This window comes from Macaca thibetana, chromosome 9 (assembly GCF_024542745.1).
Source record: "Macaca thibetana thibetana isolate TM-01 chromosome 9, ASM2454274v1, whole genome shotgun sequence".
NCBI lineage: Eukaryota > Metazoa > Chordata > Mammalia > Primates > Cercopithecidae > Macaca > Macaca thibetana.
Genome location: NC_065586.1, coordinates 99,260,143 through 99,282,805, shown reverse-complemented (window position 1 = coordinate 99,282,805; position 22,663 = coordinate 99,260,143). Strand labels below are relative to the sequence as shown.

Below are 22,663 nucleotides of genomic sequence, written 5' to 3'. Positions count from 1 at the left end.
GTACATTTTATAATTGATGGCATTTTAAATCTTAATCATCTTAAATTTTGTTCTATGTATGTCTCCATACTGACTTTCCAAAAATCTGGAACTTTTAAATATTGAGTGTATGGGTGAGTAAAATGAGTATTATAATTAATTTATGTTTTATAAGTGATAACACATTGGTTCAGATTTCTAGTGTATGTGCTGCTGAGGTGAGCACTGTTCAGATTTTTAATGCACAGGCTGCTGTCCTCTCTCTCTCTCTTTTTTTTTTTTTTTTTTTTGAGATGGAGTCTTGCTCTGTTGCCCAGGCTGGAGTGCAGTGGCACGATCTTGGCTCACTGCAAGATCTGCCTCCCGAGTTCATGCCATTCTCCTGCTTCAGCCTCCCGAGTAGCTGGGACTACAGGTGCCTGCCACCACGCCCGGCTAATTTTTTGTATTTTTTAGTAGAGACGGGGTTTCACCATGTTAGCCAGGATGGTCTTGATCTCCTGACCTCTTGATCCGCCTGCCTCTGCCTCCCAAAGTGCTGGGATTACAGGCATGAGCCACCATGCCTAGCCACTGCTCTTCTCTTGACACAATCTGATAAACAAAATGTATCCCTCTTGATGTTCCTCAGAGAAAATGTTAAAACAAATTAGTAAGAAGTTATTGGTTAGAATTTATGAAAGCAGAACAAATGCTACTAGATGTCTGTTGCTTTTAGAATCTAACCCAAAATTTCTTGTTGTGTCTGTATGTCCATGGTATTTGAGCTTTGAATTTTTAAGAATCCATTTCATAAAGTTCTTACCTATAATATTTTTTATATCATTAAGCATACTTTTTACGAAGGATGGAGACATAATGGCAGACTGAGGTCTTCCTGTTACTTTTTTTTAAATAACAACTTTATTGAGATACAATTCACATACCATTCAATTCATCCTTTTAAAGCATACAATTCGATGGTTTTAGTATATTTACAGAGTTGTGCAACCAATACCGCTATCTAATTTTAGAACATTTCATTACCCCCACAAGAAACCCTGTACCCAATAGCAGAAACTCCCCGTTCCCTCCTCCCCACAGCCTCTGGCAATGACCAACCCCTATTAAGTTTCTAGTTTAAGCTTAATTTTTAGTTCAGTTAAATATTGTGTCTGCTATTACAAGGCCCTATGTTAGGTGTTGGGAAGATTATAAATCCTGGTCTCAAAGTTTATAATCCTGTAAAGAATAAGAGAACTACCATATTTTATGTATATGACAACATATAGTGTCAAAATAGGGAATTTTGAATATTTAAAACTCTCATTTGGGTCACAACTTTATAGAATTTTAGTTGTTGATGCAGTTTCTTTCATTAAGTAGAAAAGTAATGAGATCCAGAGACATTACTGTTACATAGTTCTGTGGTACAACCAGAATATTGATAGTTCCTTGACAAAATCACTTGAGATGCAGGGTCTTGAATAATTAGAGATAACTGAGGTGGCCCTTTTAAGTATAGGGAAAAGAATATAAACAAAGCCTTAGGGCGTATATACAAGTAGCTCACTTTGTTTACTACAGCCAAAGGTGCATGATGTGGCACAAGGTAAGATCAAACTGATTTTGACAAAATGGTGAAAGATTTTGAACTTGAAGATCCAAGAATTTGCAATTTATTAATTGGGGAGATAGTGAGCGATGACTAAAAGTTCTTAAGAGAGTGATATGATTAGATCGGGGCTTTAGGACAGTGCTTCTCAAACTATCTGTGAGGGAGGACCAGTTTATAAACAACTTTTTTCCAATCTGTTTCAAATGGACACATTTATAAAATAAAAATGACTCAAGAAAAATGAAGACACAATGTAAGCCTACCTTTATTACTACATTCAACAAACAAAATTTCTCTGTCAAATTACTATAAAAGTTTCTAAATGCTTAAAATTTCTGTACGTGTCATGTCATGGGTTGGTAACAAATGTTCATAAGCTAGCATTGGTCTGTGGACCATGCTTTGAGTAGCACTACTTCAAAGCAATTAATTTGGCATTAGTGTGAGGGCAGAGCAATTGGGAGATGATTGTTGGAGTAATGAGGACCTGGACATGTTGTTAGCACTGTGAATTGAATGGAAGATTGGATTCCAGAGACGTTTGGTAATTTAAATGAAGGCACATGAGATGATTGGATGTGGATTTGAAGAAGAGGAAAGAATCAAAAGGTAATAACTAGATTTTAAGCTTGAGTGGGAAAATGGGATTGCCCGTAGCAGAAATAGGAACTAGTTTGGAGGTTGGATTTTCAACAAAAAACCACATTATAGCATTTTCTATTAAGTAAAAATATGCATATATACAGACATGTACTTTTTAGTTCATAATTTCAATTTGCCCTCTCAAAAAGCACTTGTAACTTTTTCTTTTCTTGATTGTAGCAAATTTTCAATGTATAATTATGCAAGCCCATAAGGAAAACAGATGCCTAAGAAGATTTTATACTTGAATCCTTAGTCTCATTTGTTGTTGCACTAACTGTCATTGGGCACTTGGCCAGGAAATTGTGACTCCTAGGCAAGGGGAGGAGTTACAGATAAAGTTCATCATTGCCAAAGAAATTCTATTCCAAATGGATTTGTGTGGAGCAACAGTGATATCCAGTGACAAGTTAAATTAGACACAGAGGTGCTTTCTCCAGCACTGTCTCGGAAGACACGTGGTTTTGAGGGGCCTGATTCAGGCTAAACTTCTTGAAGTTAAGTCACAAAAAAACTATACTATGGACTTCATGAAGAATTTTGTTATGTGACTTCAAGAACTAATTGACTCAGATAGTTTTATACTTTTCAAAACGGCAACCAGTGACAGATGAGGTAATACTGCTTTGAATTGCAAGTTAAATCTCAAAGCCATTAAGATTGCTATTTACAAAATTTCAAATTTAATAAATTGCATGTTCATGTTACTTAAGTGTGAGAATATTCCTGTTTATAAAGCACATTATATTAATGGCTCTATTTCTTACAGTTAATATTTATATTAACTTGGATAGAGTTTATTCAAGTTTAATGTCTTAACTGCTGTGGGATATGATAATAAAAGCTGTTACGTTTGTCTTTATATTGAAGTCTGTGCTTGGTTTTATAGTGTTCCTGTCACCTAGAGATTGTTTTTCTTGTTAATGCTCAAATCTGCAACTTACAAAAGACTTAGTATGTTGGAATTGCTGGTTAATTGTGCTTTGAGATTGGATGCTTAGTTTAGTCATGCTTTCTAGGGTGGCAAGTTTGTGCTTTTTTAAAAGCAAGCTTCAGGAAGTTAATTTCTCAGATATGTTCAAACTCTTGAACACAGGGGTGGAGTATGTTCCACTCGTTAATAATTTAGAAATGTGACACAGTAAACTGGCATTGGCAAAGGTACAGTCAAGGTCCTGAGACCAGTAGAAATTTTTGGATTCCTCAAACAGATAAATCTTTTTGTTTTGAAATGTATGATGGGGCAGTGGGCCAGCCTTGTAATTGATATAGTACCTTTTAGTTGATATAGTACCTAACACTTTGTTTTGCTATAACCTCAGTTAAGAGTAGTCAGTACTTTGAGACCAGGAGATTCATTTCTCTTGAAGACTGTATCCTGGAAACATGGTATTTCATGCTTTAAGGCTGCCTCTGTGCTGAAGTCAGTGCATACTTTAAGCATTTGGATGTTTATTATCTTTGTAAACTGTGGCATGTATGGCCAAATAACTATATTTGGCTTATTGCAGTTCTCTATAATACAGCTGTTCTATTTTGCCATTATAGCTTTGCTTATGCACTTTAGATATGCATACAACAAATTAGATTTAATTCCACATTGTCCCTCCCCTCATGTTTTGTAGCCTAAATTAGGGAAAGAAAAGGAAAGATGAGAATATATGTGAGGCTTTTCATTTTTATAAACATAATAGAAATGAATTGAGAGGGAGACAGGAGTGATTGTTTCTAAGTTCAGGAATTGCTTTTGTGGTTAGAGCACTTATTTTGAATGAAAATGGAAAGATAAAGGATATTTGGTAGAACTTCATAGGAAAACATCTTATTTCCTAATTTTAGACTCTTACAAAATCTGTCCTAGCTCTGCTCCCTAAAGAAAAGCTTCTATGACACATGTCACAAAATGGTATCTGCTTTATAGTAGACAATAAGTGTGTTGATTGAATAGTTAATGTGACTAGATTAAAGAGATGAGAAGTGCAATTTGATGGATATTTACCAATGATTATTTTGGCAAAACCAGATTTTCATATTCCTGAAATATATTATTCCTTGAGTTTACATAGATAATAAAGGTACATTATAATCTTTGAATCCTTAAAAATATACATATGTGATTTGATAGATTTTCATGACAGTATAAGCTTGATCTCTTTTCTAACAAAGAAAGAAACTGGTACTTGGCTGGGACTGTTGACAGTTTCTTAAGCACTGATTGAGTGACATTAGCAGCAAAATCTCTTTTTTCCTGTAATGTTAGCTGTGCCTGAAGCCAGCTAGCATCTTTCTTCTATGAGAGTCAAAGCTGTTTCTTTTATTATGTGGTTCCACATACTTCTGTCCTGGATTGTATCACAAGGGAAAAAATCGTCCCCAATCCATTCCTGCTTGTATTCCCATGGAATATTTTAGGCATGTCAGCTGTTAGGGCCTGATCAAGGATTTGATCCAGTTGGCTCTCTAGCCTCAATTAAGAATCTGTTTGAAAAGCCTTCAGTAGTAACATTTAGTTTCTAGAGTTACAACCATTATTTTGTCTTTTATCCCTGTTATACTTTCAAAAGGGTTTATGTAACTGGGAAAATATAATAAAGTAGATGCTTTTATCAATAATAGCGGGGTGATATTTGATGAAATATTAGAAGGTGGTATGTTTGGGGGCTGGAGGTTGGAGGGTGTTTTTTGTTTCTTTGTTTGAGACAGGGTCTTGCTCTGTTGCCCAAGCTAGAGTGCACTGGCGCGGTCTCAGTTCATTGCAGCTTTGACCTCCTGGGCTCATGTGATCTTCCTGCCTCAGCCTCTTGAGTAGCTGAGACTACAGGCGTGTGTCACTCTGCCTGGGTAATTTTTTATTTTTTTGTAGAGATAGGGTCTCACTATATTGCCCAGCTGGTCTCAGACTCCTGGGCTCAAACAATCCTCCCACCTTGGCCTCCCAAAGTGCTGGGATTATAGGCGTGAGCCACCACTCTTGGTCGTCTCAAACTCCTTTTTAAAAAAGTCTCCAAGGCTGTCTCTACCAAAAAAAAGGAAAAGAAAAATAGCTGGACATGGTGGTGTGTACCTGTGGTCCCAGCTACTTGGGAGGTTGAGGCTGAGATAGGAGGATAACATGAGCCTGGGAGGTTGGGGCTGCAGTGAGCCATTATCACACCACTGCACTCCAGCCTGGGCAACATAGTAAGACTATGTCTTGAAAATAAATAAGATACATACATATATATATACACACACGGCATTTTTAAATGGTGAGGTAAATATCAATAGAAGATCTGATATTTTCTTTTTGTATCCCAGTGGAGGCTTTTTGCATCCCTTAGTGCAGTTACTCATCTTTGGAGACCATTGACCTAGATCACTGATGGGATCCCAGCCCAAGCTTTTTGTTTTTAATAAGTTACTTAGGTGATTGTGATTCTGATGTACACTGCTGTTTTGAGATCCATTGATCTGTGTCATTCGAATTTCTTATAGTTACTTATGAAATGAAGGCAAAGAAAAGGTTTGGTCAGAAGAGGAGAAGCCATGCAGTTTTAACTTTGGCTACCAAGCTGAGGATCAGGTGGAAAGGATAACCTTATTTTCTTTCTTTTCCCTTTCCTTTCCCTTTCCTCCTTTCTTTTCTTTTCTTTTTTTTTTTTTATGACGGAGTCTTGCTCTGTAGCCCAGGCTGGAGTGCAGTGGCGCAATCTCGGCTCACTGCAACCTCCCCCTCCCGGGTCCAGGCTCAAGCAATTCTCCTGTCTCAGCCTCCTGAATAGCTGGGATTACAGGAATGCGCCACCATGCCCGGCTAATTTTTGTATTTTTAGTAGAGACAGGGTTTCACCATGTTAGCCAGCCGGGTCTTGAACTCCTGACCTCGTGATTCGCCCGCCTCAGCCTCCCAAAGTACTGGAATTACAGGCATGAGCCACTGCGCCTGGCTCTTCCTTTCTTTTCTTCTTTTTTTTTCTGTTTGTGGCAAGGTCTCACTCTGTCACCCAGGCTGGAGTGCAGTGGTACAATCTCAGCTCGTTGCAGCTTCTGCCTCTGAGGCTCAGGAGATCCCACTTCAGCTTCCTGAGTAACTGGGACTACAGGCGTGCGCCACCACACCCAGCTTTTTTTTGGTATTTTTTGTGGAGATGGGGTTTTGACATGTTGCCTAGGCTGGTCTCGAACTCCTGTGCTCAAGCGATCTGCCTGCCTTGTAAAGTACTGGGATTACAGGCGTGAGCCACTACATCTGGCCCTTATTTTTAAAGATGATTAAAACTTACCCTGAAAGACCATCATGCCGATGATCTACCATACTATTACATGTTCAGTTTTTCCTATGTCTTCATAGTGATCTTTCTGATTATTTCATTTCCTTAAAATCTGATATTTTGGTCTTAAATGCGGGATAAAGTCTAAATTCCCTAATGTGGCTTACAAAATTTTCATGATTTTGACCCCTGCTAACCTTCCATAGCTTTTATTGCTCCTTCCCCCATGCTTGCCCCCTGGAAAACCTGTTTCTGTGAAAACAAACAGAAGCAAAATCAAAGAAAGCTTCTCAACTCTAGCCACAATAAATGATCTGTAGTTTACTGTAAACCTTTTCTGTGCTTGGTTATTTTGCCTGCATTGCCTTTCTTGCATTTTCCTAATGGAAAACTACTGATTGATTAAGATTCAGTTCAAACATTTTTTCCTGACCTCTCTAAACAACTGGTACTCTCTCCTCCATGTGATTTTATAGTACTTACTGAATTGCTGAAATTACTTAAAAGTCTCCTTTCTAGTAGGCTGAGTTCCTCAAGGATAAAGAGAGTAAATTACAATATAAGTTTCATGAGGGCTGGTACAGTCTTTTGTTTAATCACAGTATCTGGGTATAATAGTAGCTATTTATTTAATGAATCTATATATCTTCAGTGGGCTTTAAATTACTTGTTTATTAAATAAATTATAAATTAATAAGTGAATGAGTTATAAAATCCCAAAAGTAATCTTATTTTATGGGGTCAGACTTAGAAAGGAGAGCGTCTTCTTTGAAATCTTGAATACATGGCATTTTTAATGCCAGGACACAATACACAAATCTGTGTATTTTTGTATAATATCTGATTTCATTTTCTGTATAAGAAAGACTTGGATAATATTTTTAAATTTTTAATTTATTTGTTATGATTTTTGGAAACAGGGTCTCACTCTCCCACCCAGGCTGGAGTTCAGTGGTGTGATCTTGACTCACTACAGCCTTGATCTCCTAGACTCAAGCAATCCTCCTACCTCAGCCTCCCAAGTAGCTGGGACCACAGGTGCACACCACCATCCCCAGCTGATTTCTGTATTTTTTGTGGAGTTGGGGTCTCACCATGTTACCTAGGCTGGTCATGAACTCTTGAGCTGAAGCCATCTGCCTGCCTTGGCCTCCCAAAATGCTGAGATTACAGATGTGAGCCACTGCTCCCGGCCTTGAATAATTTTTATGGATTTTAATATTGGTATTTAAATGAGAAGATCTAAAAGAAAACAAAGGAAAAGCTTCTTGACATTGGTCTTGGCAGTGATTTTTTTTGTTTAGGACACCAAAAGCACAGGCAACAAAAGCAAAAACAAGCGGGACTACCTCAAACTAAAAAGCTTCTGCACAGCAAAGGAGAAACAACAAAATAAAAAGGCAACCTATGGATTGGGAGAAACTGTTTGCGAATCATATATCTGATAAGGGATTAATATCTAAAATATATGAGGACCTCAAACAGTAACGATAAAAGGAATAACCCAAAAACGGGCAAAGGACCTGCGTAGACATTTCTCCAAAGCAAACGTGCAAATGGCTAACAGGTGTTTGAAAAGGTGCTTAACATCATTAATCATCAGGGGGAGTGCAAATCAAAACCACCATGAGTTATCATCTCATACCTATTAGAATGCCTTTTATCAAAAAGATAAGAAATAAATGTTGGCAAGGATGCAGTGAAAGGGGAATCTTTGTACACTGTTGGTGGCAATGTAAACTGATGCAGCCACCGTGGAAAATGCTGTAGAGCTTCCTAAACAAATTGAAAATAGAGCTGCCATATTACCCAGCAGTTCTTCTAGTTATAGTCCCAAAGGAAGTAAAATCACCACTTTGTAAAGATATCTGCACTCCCATGTTCATTGCAACATTATTTAGAGTAGCCAGGAGATGGAAAAAAACAAAATATCTGTTGATGGGCTGAATGAATAGATAAGGAAATTATGGTATATATACACACAATGGAATATTCAGCCATAAGAAAGGAGATTCTTCTGTTTGCAACACCATTGACGAACCTAGAAGACATTATGCTAAGTGAAATAAGCCAGATACACCAAAGAATACTGCATGATTTCACATGTGGAATCTAAAAAAACAATCAAAAAAGGAAACCATAGAAACAAAGAGCAAAACAGTGATTGGAGGCCAGGCGTGGTGGCTCATGCCTGTAATCCCAGGACTTTGAGAGGCCAAGGTGGGAGGGTTGCTTGAGCCCAGGAGTTCAAGACCAGCCTGAGCAACATAGGTGAGCCTCTGTCTCTACAAAAAATAAAAAAATTATCCAGGCTAGATGATGTGTGCCTGTAGTTCCTGCTGCTCGGGAGGCTGAGGTGAGAGGATCTCCTGAGCCTAGGAGGCTGAGGCTGCAGTGAGTCATGATTGTACCACTGCACTCCAGCCTGGGTGACAGAGTGACTCTGCCTCAAAAAACAAAAAACAATGTGGGGGAAGGATGGAAAGATGTAGATCAGAGGGTACAAAGTTGCAGATATGTTGGATGAATGTCTAATGTACAGCACGAGGGCTATATTTAATAATATTGTATTATGTACTGGTAATTTGTCAAGACAATAGATTTTAAGTACTTGTACCACAAAAAAAATAAAAAAAGACGTAAAGGTAACTATATGGGATAATGAGTATGTTAATTTGTTTGTATTAATCATTTCACTGTGTATATGTGTATCAAGATAAGTATATCAAACAGCATGTTGTGTTATACATCTTAATATATAATTTTAAAAGTTTAAAAAATCAGTTGGAAAAATAAATAAATGAGAAAACCTAGAAAAATAGCCAAATAACTTTATTAAACTTGAGAATTTATTTTCCAGTGTTGAGATATTATTTTTTATTATTTTCTATAGGGTGTTTGTGAACCGAAGTTTAGCCATGGAAAAGATAAAGTGTTTTGGTTTTGATATGGATTATACCCTTGCTGGTGAGTAGCAATTTCTGATTGCTTAAGAACTGCTGCTTTGGGTATAACACAGTGGGTTCACAGTAGGCAATTCAAATAACATTTGCTGACTTAATCATGTATTTGGCTACCAGAAGCTTTTATTATCAAATTGCTTCCACTAAGATTTATGAATATTGAAATTATCAGATATCCTTGAGATTTGGCTCATGAGTTTGCACACATAGATAGAAAAAGTATTAAATTTTACTATTTTAGAGATCCTGGTAAGAAATAATATGGTAAAATCATACATTGATACGTATATTTGGGCATTTTTGACTTTTACTCTTAGCCATTCTTTAGGTATGAGATTTTGTATCTCGTACTCTGCCACAGATAAACTTGTATCAGTTAAAAATTTTAATGTTAGTTTTTTTTTTGGAACGGAGTTTCACTCTTGTCTTCTAGGCTGGAGTGCAATGGCGCGATTTTGGCTCACTGCAACCTCCACCTCCTGGGTTCAAGCGATTCTCCTTCCTCAGCCTCCCAGGTGGCTGGGATTACAGGTGTGCGCCTCCATACCCGGCTAAATTTTGTATTTTTAGTAGAGATGGGATTTCACCATGTTGGCCAGGCTGATCTCGAACTCCTGACCTCAGGTGATCTACCCAGCTTGGCCTCCCAAAGTGCTGGGATTACAGGCGTGAGCCACCGCGCCCAGACAATACGTTGTTATTAACACAAATGGGAAATGTGTTCATTTTCCATTTAAATGATTGCACACATAATATGTATAAGGCTTTTAAAAAACTAGAGCCGCAGCCATAAGAAAGAATGAGTTTGTGTCCTTTGCAGGGACATGGATGAAGCTGGAAGCCGTCATTCTCAGTGAACTGCACAGGAACCAAAAACCAAACACTGCATATTCTTACTTATAAGTAGGAGTTGAACATTGAGAACACATGAACACAGGGAGGGGAACATCACACACTGGGGCTTGTCCGGGGGTGGGAGGCAAAGGGAGGGAGAGCATTAGGACAAACACCTAATGCATGCAGGGCTTAAAACCTAGATGACGGGTTTATATGTGCAACAGACCACCATGGTACATGTATACCTATGTAACCTGCATGTTCTGCGCACGTATCCCAGAACTTAAAAAAAATAACAAAACCCAAAAAACTCAGAGATGTACTAGACTTGCTTTTCTGTACCTAGGGTATATGCAGGAATTTAGCCAGTCTTCCCAATGGTCAGCTGCAATTAGATGGAGGACTGGGCAAGAAGTCACTGAAACTCCATGACAAACATGGAAAAGATGAACTTCTTTTTTAACTTGTAGAATCCTTAGTCTGTGTAGATGTTTTCATCAGCATGTTTTGTCCTTAGGATGTGGGGCATTGGGTACCATCTCATGGTCTTCTATTTGTGTAAACTTTGTGTTTAAGTTTCCACATCCTTTTTTATTAAATAAATTATATAGCTTCTGAAACCAACCAACCAACCAACCAACCAAACAAACAAAAAACTAGAACCATTAGCTTTATTCATTATCCTATAGCCCTTACACCAGCACTGTGCTGTTTTTCCCTTCCTTCTCTAAGATATATTTGAGTCAATGTATTAATCAATAGTTATAACATCTTTCCAGAACTTAGTAAAATATTTTCAATCTCGTGAAAATGCATTTAATTTAAGAAGTAGTGGGAAGGTGGGATCAAGTTGAGCATATGTGCTTGCACGTGTGTGTGAAACTGTGACAGAATCTTTCAGAAATTGTCTCTTAAAAATTTTGTCTTTACACAAAAACCTTAAAATGTATAAAGACACTTCTTAGGAACTATTAATATAACAGTGCTAATTTGTCCATCTCAAATTAGAGAAATCGCAGTTTGATGTTCAGTTTAGGCTACAAATGTAAATGAATAATACATGTTCAAAAATGAAATTATGGAGGTACTTGCCACATAGATATGGCCATGATTTTTTTTACCAAACAAGTAATACATTAAAAATATACACAGTTCCTGATTTGAATTTTTCTCTTCCCTCCATACTCTTTGTCGTTTATTTGTTTTTCTATTGCCTTAAGCTTATTTTTGCAGCATTTAATGTTTTTCTGATTGGTCACAGACACTTTTAGGAGTACTTGTCAGAAAGCAGGGGAAAGCAGTCTACTTTCTCAATGTAGATCTTGCCCTTCAAATGGGGAGAAAATCCTATAGTCTCTTCTTTCAAGAATTCTAGCTCTCTAGGGAAAGGAATGGTGAGATAATTTGGCAGCTGAAAGAGATTATCTAAAGCAGAAATAGAAGTTAATGGTGTCAAAAAGTGACAAACATTTTTCGCTTGGTTATTAAGACAATCTCATTACATTGAAATAGTTCAATTCAGTAAGTATTTATTGAGAATCTATAATGTGCCTGGCACATTTTGTTACTGAAAACTGAGATGATTATATATTCCCACAGAATAATGAAAAAATAAACTATCTTGTATATTGAAAAGGTCACTGAATCGGCCTTGCGCGGTGGCTCATGCCTATAATCCCAGCACTTTGGGAGACTGAGGCGGGCGGATTACTTGACAGGAGTTTGAGACCAGCCTGCCCAACATGGTGAAACCCCATCTCTACCAAAAAATACAAAAATTAGCTGGGTATGGTGGTTCTCGCCTATAGTCTCAGCTGTTCAGGAGGCTGAGGTGGGAGAATCTCATGAACCAGGGAGGCAGAGGTTGCAGTGAGCCGAGATGGTGCCACTGCACTCCAGCCTGGGCAACAGAGTGAGACCGTGTTTCAAAGAAAAAAATTAACTGAATCTGTCTCTAAACTTTAATGCACCTTATGATTTATTCTTTTTGTTTTTTGCAATGCCACTTCATATTTTAATGCTTTCTCCTAGTCTACACACAAATATATTTTGTGTATATTTAACAGTAAGTGTTAACATTTATTAAGTACTTATTATATGCCAGGACCTGTTCCAAGTGCTTTATATAGATTATCTCATTTAACACATGGATTCTGTTATTCACATCTGTTATTGAATATTTATAGAAACTCTTTGAAGCAGTTACTACTATCATCTTCATTTTACATATGACTGAGATTAAGCACTTTGTCCAAGGACATTTAGTTACGATGTACCTGAACCAAGATTCAGACCTAAGCATGCATATATGTATAGGCATATAATGTTAAAATTATCATTTTGGATAATGACAGTTTATCGAGATTTTCATATAAATAGAAACATATAGTGTGTTAGTCTGTTTTCACACTGCCGATAAAGACATACCTGAGACTGGGCAATTTACAAAAGAGATTTTTGTCTTGTTTTGTTTGAGATGGAGTCTCACTCTGTCACCCAGGCTGGAGTGCAGTGGTGCAGTCTCAGCTCACTGCAGCCTCTGCATCCTGGGTTCAAGCGATTATCCTGCCTCAGCCTCCCGAGTAGCAGAGATTACAGGTGCCAGCCACCATGCACGGCTAATTTTTGTATTTTTAGTAGAGACGCAGGGGGCAGTGGGGGTTTCATTATGTTGGCCAGGCTGGTCTGGAACTCCCGACCTCAGGTGATCTGCCTGTCTTGGCCTCCCAAAGTGCTGGGATTACAAGTGTGAGCCACTGAGCCTGACCAGAAAGAGGTTTCATGGACTTACAGTTCCACGTGGCTAGGGAAGCCCCACCATCATGGCAGAAGGTGAAAGGCATGTCTCACATGGCAGCAGACAGGAGAAGAGAGATTGTTCAGGGAAGTTCACCTTTTTAAAACCATCAGATCTCATGAGACTTATTCACTATCACAGGAACAGCAAGGTTTGAAAGACCCATCCCCATGATTCAGTTACCTCCCACTGGGTCCCTCCCACAACATGTGGGAATTCAAGATGAGATTTGGGTGGGGATACAGCCAAACCATATCATTCTGCCCCTGGTCCCTCCTAAATCTCTTGTCCTCACATTTCAAAACCAATCATGCCTTCCCAACAGTCCCCCAAAGTCTTAACTCATTTCAGCATTAACTAAAAAGTTCACAGTCCAATATCTCATCTGAAATAAGGCAAGTCCCTTCTGCCTATCAACCTGTAAAATCACAAGCAAGTTAGTTACTTCCTAGATACAATGGGAACACAGGCATTGAGTAAATACAGCCATTTCAAATGGGAGAAATTGGCCAAAACAAAGGGGCTGCAGGCCCCATGCAAGTTTGAAATCCAGTGGGGCAGTCAAATCTTAAAGCTCCAAAATGATCTCTCTTGACCCTGTGTCTCACATCCAGGTCTCACTGATGCAAGAGGTGGATTCCCATGGTTTTGAGCCGCTCCACTTCTGTGGCTTTGCAGGGTACAGCTTCCCTCCCAGCTGCTTTCACGGGCTGGTGTTGAGTGTTTGTGGCTTTTCCAGGTGCACGGTGCAAGCTATCACTGGATCTATTATTCTGGGGTCTGGAGGATGGTGACCCTCTTCTCATAGCTCCACTAGGCAGTGCCCCAATAGGGACCCTGTGTGGGGGCTCAGACCCCACATTTCCCTTCTGAACTGCCCTAGCAGAGGTTTTCCATGAGAGCCCCACCCTGGCCGTAAACTTCTCCCTGGATATCCAGGCATTTCCATACATCCTCTGAAATATAGGTGGAGGTTCCTAAACTGCACTTGTTGACTTCTGTGCACTCGCAGGCTCAACACCCCATGGAAGGTGCCAAGGCTTGAGGCCTGTAACCTCTGAAGCCATGGCCCCCGCTCTACATTGGCCCCTTTCAGCCATGGCAAGAGCGGCTGGCACTCAGGGCACCAAGTCGCTAGGCTGCACACAGCCTGGGCCTGGCCCATCAAACCACTTTTTCCTCTGAGGCCTCCTGGCCTGTGATGGAAGGGGCTGCCAAGAAGAACTCTGACATGCCCTGGAGACATTTTCCCCATTGTCTTGGTGATTAACATTGGGCTCTTCATTACTTATGCAGATTTCCATACAGGGCTTGAATTTCTTCTCAGAAAATGAGTTTTCTTTTCTGTTGCATTATCAGGCTACAAATTTTTACGCTCTGCTTCCCTTATAAAACTGAATGACTTTAACAGCACCCAAGTCACCTCTTGAATGCTTTGCTGCTTAGAAATTTCTTCCACCAGATACCCTAAAGCATCTCTCTCAAGTTCAAAGTTCCACAAATCTCTAGAGCAGGGGCAAAACGCCACCAGTCTCTGTGCTAAAATATAGAAAGAGTTACCTTTGCTCCAGCTCCCAACAAGTTCCTCATTTCCATCTGAGACTTCCTCAGCCTAGAATTTATTGCCCATGTCACTATCAACATTTTTGTCAAAGCCATTCAACAAGTCTCTAGGAAGTTCTAAACTTTGCTACATTGTTCTGTCTTCTTCTGAACCCTCCAAACTGTTCTAACATCTATGTGTTACCCAGTTCCAAAGTTGCTTCCACATTTTCAAGTATCTTTTCAGCAATGCCCCACTCTACTGGTACCAATTTACTGTAGTAGTTTGTTTTCACGCTGCTGATAAAGACATACCTGAGACGGGGCAGTTTACAAAAGAAAGAGGTTTAGGCCAGGTGCAGTGGCTTATCCCAGCACTTTGAGAGGCTCAAGTGGGTGGATCACCTGAGGTCAGGAGTTCGAGACCTGCCTGGCCAACATGGTGAAACCCCGTCTCTACTAAAAATACAAAATTAGCTGGGTGTGGTGGTGTGCGCCTGTAATCCCAGCTACTTGGGAGGCAGGAGAGTCACTTGAACCCGGGAGGTGGAGGTTGCAGTGAGCCGAGATCGTGCCACTGCACTCCGGCCTGGGTAAAAAGATCAAAACTCCATCTCCAAAAAAAAAAAAAAAAAGAAGTTAATGAACTTAGTTTCACATGGCTGGGGTGGCCCCACAATCAAGGTGGAAGGTGAAAGGCGAAAGGTATGTCTCACATGGCAGCAGACAAGAGAAGAGAGCTTGTGCAGGGAAATTCCCCTTTTTAAAATCATCTAGATCTTGTGAGAGTTATTCATTATCACAAGAACAGCACAGGAAAGACACGCCCCTGTGATTCAGTTACTTCCCACTGGGTCCCTCCCACAACACGTGGAAATTCAAGATGAGATTTGGGTGGGGACGTAGCCAAGCCATATCATATATTACGTACTCCTTTTTGTCTGCCTTATTTTGCTCAGCATGTTTTTGTGATTCATTCACATTGTTGTCTACCAGTAAGTAGTTCATTCTTTTTTTAACTCTTGACGTAATTTTTTTTTATTATTTTAAAATTACTTTAGACTGCGGCTGGGCGTGGTGGCTCATGCCTGTAATCCCAGCACTTTGGGAGGCTGAGGTGGGCAGATCACGAAGTCAGGAGATTGAGACCATCTTGGCTAACATGGTGAAACCCCGTCTCCGCTAAAAAAAGTACAAAAAATTAGCCAGGCATGGTGGTGGGCACCTGTAGTTCCAGCTCCTTGGGAGGCTGAGGCAGGAGAATGGCGTGAACCCGGGAGGCAGAGCTTGCAGTGAGCTGAGATCGCGCCACTGCACTCCAGCCTGGGTGACAGAGCGAGACTCTGTCTCAAAAAAAAAAAAAACAAACAAACAAAAAAAAAACTTTAGACCTACAGAAGAGCTACAAAAATAATTTAGAGAGTTCTCCTTTCCTCTCTCCTATGGTAACATCTTGCTTGACCATAGTACAATTATAAAAACTGAGAAATTAACATTAGTACAGTATTATTAGTTGAACTACGGACTTTATTTTTCATCAGTTTTTCCACTAATGTCGTCTTTTTATTCTAGGATCCAGTGCCGAATCGCATATTGCATTTAGTTGTCTTATCTCCTTAGTCTCTTCTAATCTGTGATTGTTCCTAAGTCTTCTCTTTCATTGCTTTGACACTTTTTTTTTTTTTTTTTTGAGACGAAGTTTGGCTCCTGTTTCCCAGGATGGAGTGCAGTAGGACAATCTCGGCTCACTGCAACCTCCACCTCCCAGGTTCAAGCAATTCTCCTGCCTCAGCCTCCCAAATAGCTGGGATTACAGGCATGCATCACCACACCCAGCTTATTTCTTGTATTTAGTAGAGACAGGGTTTCATCATGTTGATCAGGCTGGTCTCGAACTCCTGACCTCAGGTGATCCACCTGCCTCAGCCTCCCAAAGTGCTGGGATTATAGGCATGAGCCACCATGCCCGGCCAACACTTTTTTAAAAAATAAGAATTTTTTTTCTCTTTTGAGACAGTGTCTCACTCTGTTGCCCAGGCTGGAGTGCAGTGGTGCAATCATGGTTCACTGCAGCCTTAACCTCCCAGGCTTAGGTGATCCTCCCTTTTCAGCCTCCCAAGTAGCTGGAGATACAGGTGCAAGCCACCATGCCCAGATAACTTTTTTATTTTTCAGTAGTGACAGAATTTCACCATGTCACTCAGACTGGCCTGGAACTCCTGGGCTCAAGCGATCCACCTGCCTTGGCCTCCCAAAGTGCTGTGAGCCACTGCACCTGGTCTTGCTTTGAGACTTTTAAAGAGTACTGGCTAGGTATTTTGTAGAGTGTTCCACAATGTGGGTTTGTCTGCTTTGTGGTTCATAGAAAGCACCTTCTAGCTGTGTCCTCACATGGTGGAAGTGCTAAGGGGTCTCTCTTAGGCCTCTTTTATAAGGGCAGTAATCCCATTCACAAGTGCTCTGCCTTTGTAAAAGAGGGCACCAATCACTTCCCAGAGGCCTCACTTCCTGACACCATCATATTGATGATTAGATTTCAACATATGAACTTTGAAGGACACAAATATTGAGACCATAGAATGAACTGTAAAACTATCTGTCTAGCATAATCTGTGAATTGGCTATTCTGGCAAACAGTGTTTTGAGTGATATATAATTACCTTACAGCATAGATAGATTACTAGTTTTCAGAGTTAGAATGTAGTGAAATTCTTAGAATACAGTGATCCTAGGATTGATGCTTCTGAAGTGTCTGCATAGGACATCACATGTCAAACATAACATCTCAAAGTCATGTTTTGGAATGGTGTGTTCATTGAGAGGTGGTTATTGGCTCATGATCCTTATCACACTGTAAATTTGCCTAAATTTGTTCTGAGGAAACAGCTACATAGGGTTACCTCAAAGTTCTTTTTTCTTGTTTTCAGATGTGGGAGATACATATGACTTCTTTTTGGAAAGGATGAGGGGTGGGATTTAATCTTGGCAAATTGAGATATTTTCATAAGGAAACTGTGTTTTTGGTCTTCCTGAAGATGGCCACAGAAGACCTTCTTTGAGCAGAGGGGTTTTATTTTGATTTTTCAGCTTTTTCATGGTTCTATGAGTAGATAAGAAAATTTACTTTGAATAATGATGTTTTGAGAATCCTATTGTTTATGTTAAATGCTGGAGTTGATAGAATTAGTGGTAAATAATTATTTAAAACTTTGATGTCACTAATGAATGAGGAAGAGGGTAACTGAAGCAAAAATACTATGTGGACTGTAGGAATGTTAAACCGTATATATAATAATTCTAAACTTGTAATTTTTCAAAAGTTAATGATACAGACCTTTGGTAAAGGTGTTACTGGGGGCTGTGGGAGAGTTGGTTGTTGGGAGTTTGTTGGGAGTTGAGAGTAGTTTGTTAAAAGAGAAATTGATGGCCTTTCTTGTATTAAAATGTTTCTTATTTTGCTTACAGTTTGGTAGTCATTTATTTCCCCAATGAAGTATGTCACATAGTGTTCAGTAACATAATCCATTCTGATGGGAGCTTCATTATCTTCATCTCATCTAAATGCTGACCTAATACCAAAAATATTTTTCAGAGAAGATTCCTTTGTCACCAATTATCCCCATAATTGAAGCCAGCTATGTATTATTTGCAAGATTTCTATGTAAGACTAACATTTGTATATAGAACAGCAACAAAATATGTAAAAATCTTGTTTATTGACACAAGTAATTTTGCCTGGTTGTCTTGAACCTAAATCAGTATTAATCCTGAATCTGCTACCCATAGAATGCCAGTATTTGTATTTAGCTCCTTATGTTTGTATTATTGTAGATTAACACTTTATTTCTCTAATGAGATTATGTACATTAATTATGCTTTAACTACAGTTGACCCTTGAATAATACAGGAGTTAAAGGCACTGACTCCCATGCAATCGAGCGTACCCATCAAGCGTATTTACAATTCCTTTTTCACACCAAGTTACTTTAGTGGCATTCTTTGCACATGATATGTATCAGGATTTGGCCCTTTGCATTTTGACTTCCTCTGCAGATACGTGTTTTTCTTTTCCCTTTTTTTGAGGCTTCTTTCTCCCTTAACTCTTCCCACATTTAACTACTAATAGCCTATTTTTGACCAAATACTTATTGATAACATAAACAGTCAGTTGACACATATTTTGTATATTGTATATATTATATACTATATTTTTACAAAAAATTAGCCACAAAAATTGTTAAGAAAAACATAAGGAAGAGAAAATACATTTACTATTCATCAAGTGGAAGTGGGTCATCATAAAGGTCTTCATTCTCATTATCTTCATGTTGAGTAGGTTGAGGAGGAAGAGGAAGAGACGGTGTTGGTCTTGCTGTCTCAGGGGCAGCAGAGGCAAAGGAGGTGGAGGATACAGGAGAGGAAGCAGGAGAGGTAGGCACACTTTTATTGTAAAAAGTCTGAAGGGCGGGGCACAGTGGCTCATGTCTGTAATCCCAACATTTTGGGAGGCCGAGGCAGGTGGATTGCTTGAAGCCAGGAGTTTGAGACTAGCCTAGGGAACCTAATGAGACCCAGTCTCTACAAAAACTTTTCAGAAATTAGCCAGACATCATGGTGTGTGCCTGTAGTTCCAGCTATTCCGGAGACTGAGATGGGAGGATCACTTGAGCCCAGGAGTTTGAGATTTCAGTGAGCTGTGGTCATGGCACTGCACTTCCCCCTGGGTGATACATCAAGACCTTGTCTCCAAAAAAATAAAAATAAAAAATTCACATATAAGTGGACCTGCGCAGTTCAAACCCACATTATTCAAGTCAACTGTAGTTTGTCTACCGAGTACAGATGAGTTTATAAATGAAAGTCATGTTTAGAATCTAGATAGTACTGAACCATATGTATTAGCTTTACCACTGGCCAAGAGTGGACTGTTTTTTTTTGTTTTGTTTGTTTGTTTGTTTGTTTGTTAGTTTTTTAGACGGAGTCTCACTCTGTCCCCCAAGCTGCAGTGCAGTGGCATGATCTCCGCTCACTGCAACCTCCGCCTTCCAGGTTCAAGCGATTCTTCTGCCTCAGTCTCCTGAGTAGCTGGGACTACAGGCATACACCACCATGTCCTGTTAATTTTTGTATCTTTTGTAGAGATGGGGTTTCACCATATTGGCCAGGCTGGTCTCTAACTCCTGACTTTGTGATTCGTCTGCCTTGGCCTCCCAAAGTGCTGAGATTACAGATGTGAGCCACCACACCTGGCTAACAATGTTTTATATAAAAAGTACCCATCAAGCGTATTTACAATTCCTTTTTCACACCAAGTTACTTTAGTGGCATTCTTTGCACATGATATGTATCAGGATTTGGCCCTTTGCATTTTGACTTCCTCTGCAGATACGTGTTTTTCTTTTCCCTTTTTTTGAGGCTTCTTTCTCCCTTAATTAGACCTGTTGGGTGCTCTAGTTTCCCATTGTATTAAGTTGCTCTCATGTATATACTTTCTATACCCCAGAGTTTTCATTTGTGGTCCTTACTTGAGCACACAGTCTTTTTAGCCTTTTTATGGTTATGTGACCCACACAGATGGGTCAGGCTAACCCCAGGACCAAACAAGCTAAAAAAGATCTTGAAAGCCAATCTAAGATTAGGTCTTTGGACTTGGGAGAGAGCAAGAAAGTTGTTGTTGTTGTTGTTTTTTTTTTTTTTTTTTTTTTTGAGACGGAGTCTGGCTCTGTCACTGAAGCTGGAGTGCAGTGGCTGGATCTCAGCTCACTGCAAGCTCCGCCTCCTGGGTTTACGCCATTCTCCTGCCTCAGCCTCCCAAGTAGCTGGGACTACAGGCGCCCGCCACTTCGCCCGGCTAGTTTTTTTGTATTTTTTAGTAGAGACGGGGTTTCACCATGTTAGCCAGGATGGTCTCGATCTCCTGACCTCGTGATCCGCCCGTCTTGGCCTCCCAAAGTGCTGGGATTACAGGCTTGAGCCACCGCGCCCGGCCAAGAAAGTTGTTTTTAATCAAACTATGCCCTCTCCACAAAATGAAGGGATTAATCTATACTATTTCTGAATTTTGTTTCTTTGGTTTTATTTGAATAGACAGCTGCTAAAAGTGTGTTGCTGAATTTGTTGTTACCAACAGTGGACAATAGAGTGAAAACAGAAAACAGAATTGGTATTTTTCAGGCTGTTCAGTGCTTGTTTTTTTCAAATGGCTCATAGGCACGAACAGACTAGTGATTTCTATTAGTATTGTTACTTAGTTTTATAATATTAAATCCAGAAATCTAGTTCTGAGACTTCAAATGAGAAATTCTTTTCCAAGTAAATGAGTGACATAAAGTCCTTAACATTACCTCCTCATGGTTACAGATCAGCATCTGACAGACTGCTAATCTGCAAAATGTGGTTTCTTCAAGAAACAAAATGCTAGCCAGCAGCTGTTAAGTGAGAGTAATCTGAGTGTAAGAAGTCATTATTTTTTCTTTCCATCATCTTTCCACGCCGCCACAATGGTGCACATGAATGACTTGGCTGATGCCCTCAAGAGCATCAACAATGCCGAAAAGAGAGGCAAATGCCAGGTTCTTATGAGGCTGTGCTCCAAAGTTATTGTCCGGTTTTTTTACTGTGATGATGAAGCATGGTTACATTGGCAAATTGAAATCATTGATGATCACAGAGCTGGGAAAATTGTTGTGAACCTCACAGGCAGGCTAAACAAGTGTGGAGGGATAGATGAGCCCCAGATTTGATGTGCAACTCAAAGATCTAGAAAAATGGTAGAATAATCTGCTTCCATCCCACCAGTTTGGTTTCATTGTACTAACGATCTCAGCTGATATCATATGAAGAAGCAAGACGAAAACGCACAGGAGGGAAAATCCTAGGATTCTTTTTCTAGAGATATAATACATATTTATAAATAAAATGCCTCATGGAAAAAAAACTGATTTTTTTTAAAAGGCAGAATAATTCTCTTTTCTGTTAAATTATATTAAATATAATTTCATTAAATTTAATTATTGTATTATTAAATTACATATTATATATTAAATATAAGTCCCATACATTCCAACTAGTCTTATTGTTATCCTTACTCTAGAGGTTATGTGGTTGGAGGGAAAAACCTCAGAGTGTGGTAGACCTGGGTTGGATCCCAGTTCTGCCTTGTACTAGCTCTTGACCACCAGCATGTTAAGCTATGTCTCAGTTTCTTCTTTTAATTTTTTAAAAGGCGGGGGGATGTGGTAGGGTTACACTTTTGGCTAAGGTTTAAATGCAATAGTGTACATAAAATGACTAGTGCAGTGACTAGTGTACTCTTTGACTGGTGATACCAAGGTATTAATACACCGAAACTTGAGCTGAAAGGGAAAAAAATCTAAGGAATAAGGAGAAAGATACCAATATTAACCTTATTTACACTTCTATATATTACGGAAAAACCTGGCATGCTTGGTAGATGGCAGTGGAATGTTTAATGCTCTGTTGTGTGTGTGTAAGTATTGCAAATGATCATGAACTTAATAGAAAGTTAAAGCTCTTTTCTGAGCAGCTCTTAACGACAGGGTATTTTGGCAACAGAGCATGTTTCCATGAGCATGTTTACCAGTGTGCTGAAGGAAATAGATTTTGGACAACAGGTCCTTCTTTAAATTAAAAACATATTTCTTTATGACAGAGGTGTTATTAATATGCTTCTAATAGATGCAAGGAGAGTTACTTGCCTTTTTGAAACAATAAGAAAGGTAGAAAGAAATAGTTGCACGAAAGACTAAATGTGGTAAATTTCATGAAGTTAAGACAAAGAATTATACATGTAGAATTATTAAATTTCCAGAAGTCTTAACCCCAAGGAAGACTACAGCAACATACTAGTAGGGAGTGGGGGGATGAGTTGTTAATATGTATTTAAGCCCTTCAGAAATATAGAGTGACTCTTGGTTTAGGATTATGAAAATGTAGTATTTCTAACTTGACTCATTTGGGAAATCATAATGACTTCCCACCCCCCCCCCCGCCCCCCAGTTACGAAGGCTTGAGTTTTTTGGCTGTTTTGTGAATC

General features: G+C 39.3%; 2 protein-coding genes across 16 annotated transcripts in view; both read left to right on the top strand.

The window, feature by feature from the left end:
• The window catches only part of ARL3 (ADP ribosylation factor like GTPase 3), a 537,289-nt gene that overhangs the window by 46,430 nt on the left and 468,196 nt on the right, over positions 1–22,663 (top strand). The window lies entirely within an intron of this gene.
• The window catches only part of NT5C2 (5'-nucleotidase, cytosolic II), a 183,834-nt gene that overhangs the window by 123,262 nt on the left and 37,909 nt on the right, over positions 1–22,663 (top strand). For 12 of the 14 annotated variants that reach the window (XM_050804131.1, XM_050804132.1, XM_050804129.1 and 9 more), the window contains one exon: positions 9,362–9,435. In XM_050804131.1, the coding sequence (XP_050660088.1) occupies positions 9,362–9,435 (74 nt within the window). Of the gene's footprint in view, positions 1–1,273; positions 2,834–9,361; positions 9,436–22,663 lie in introns of those variants that run through there. The other 2 variants (XM_050804136.1, XM_050804145.1) reach the window with 2 other exon arrangements.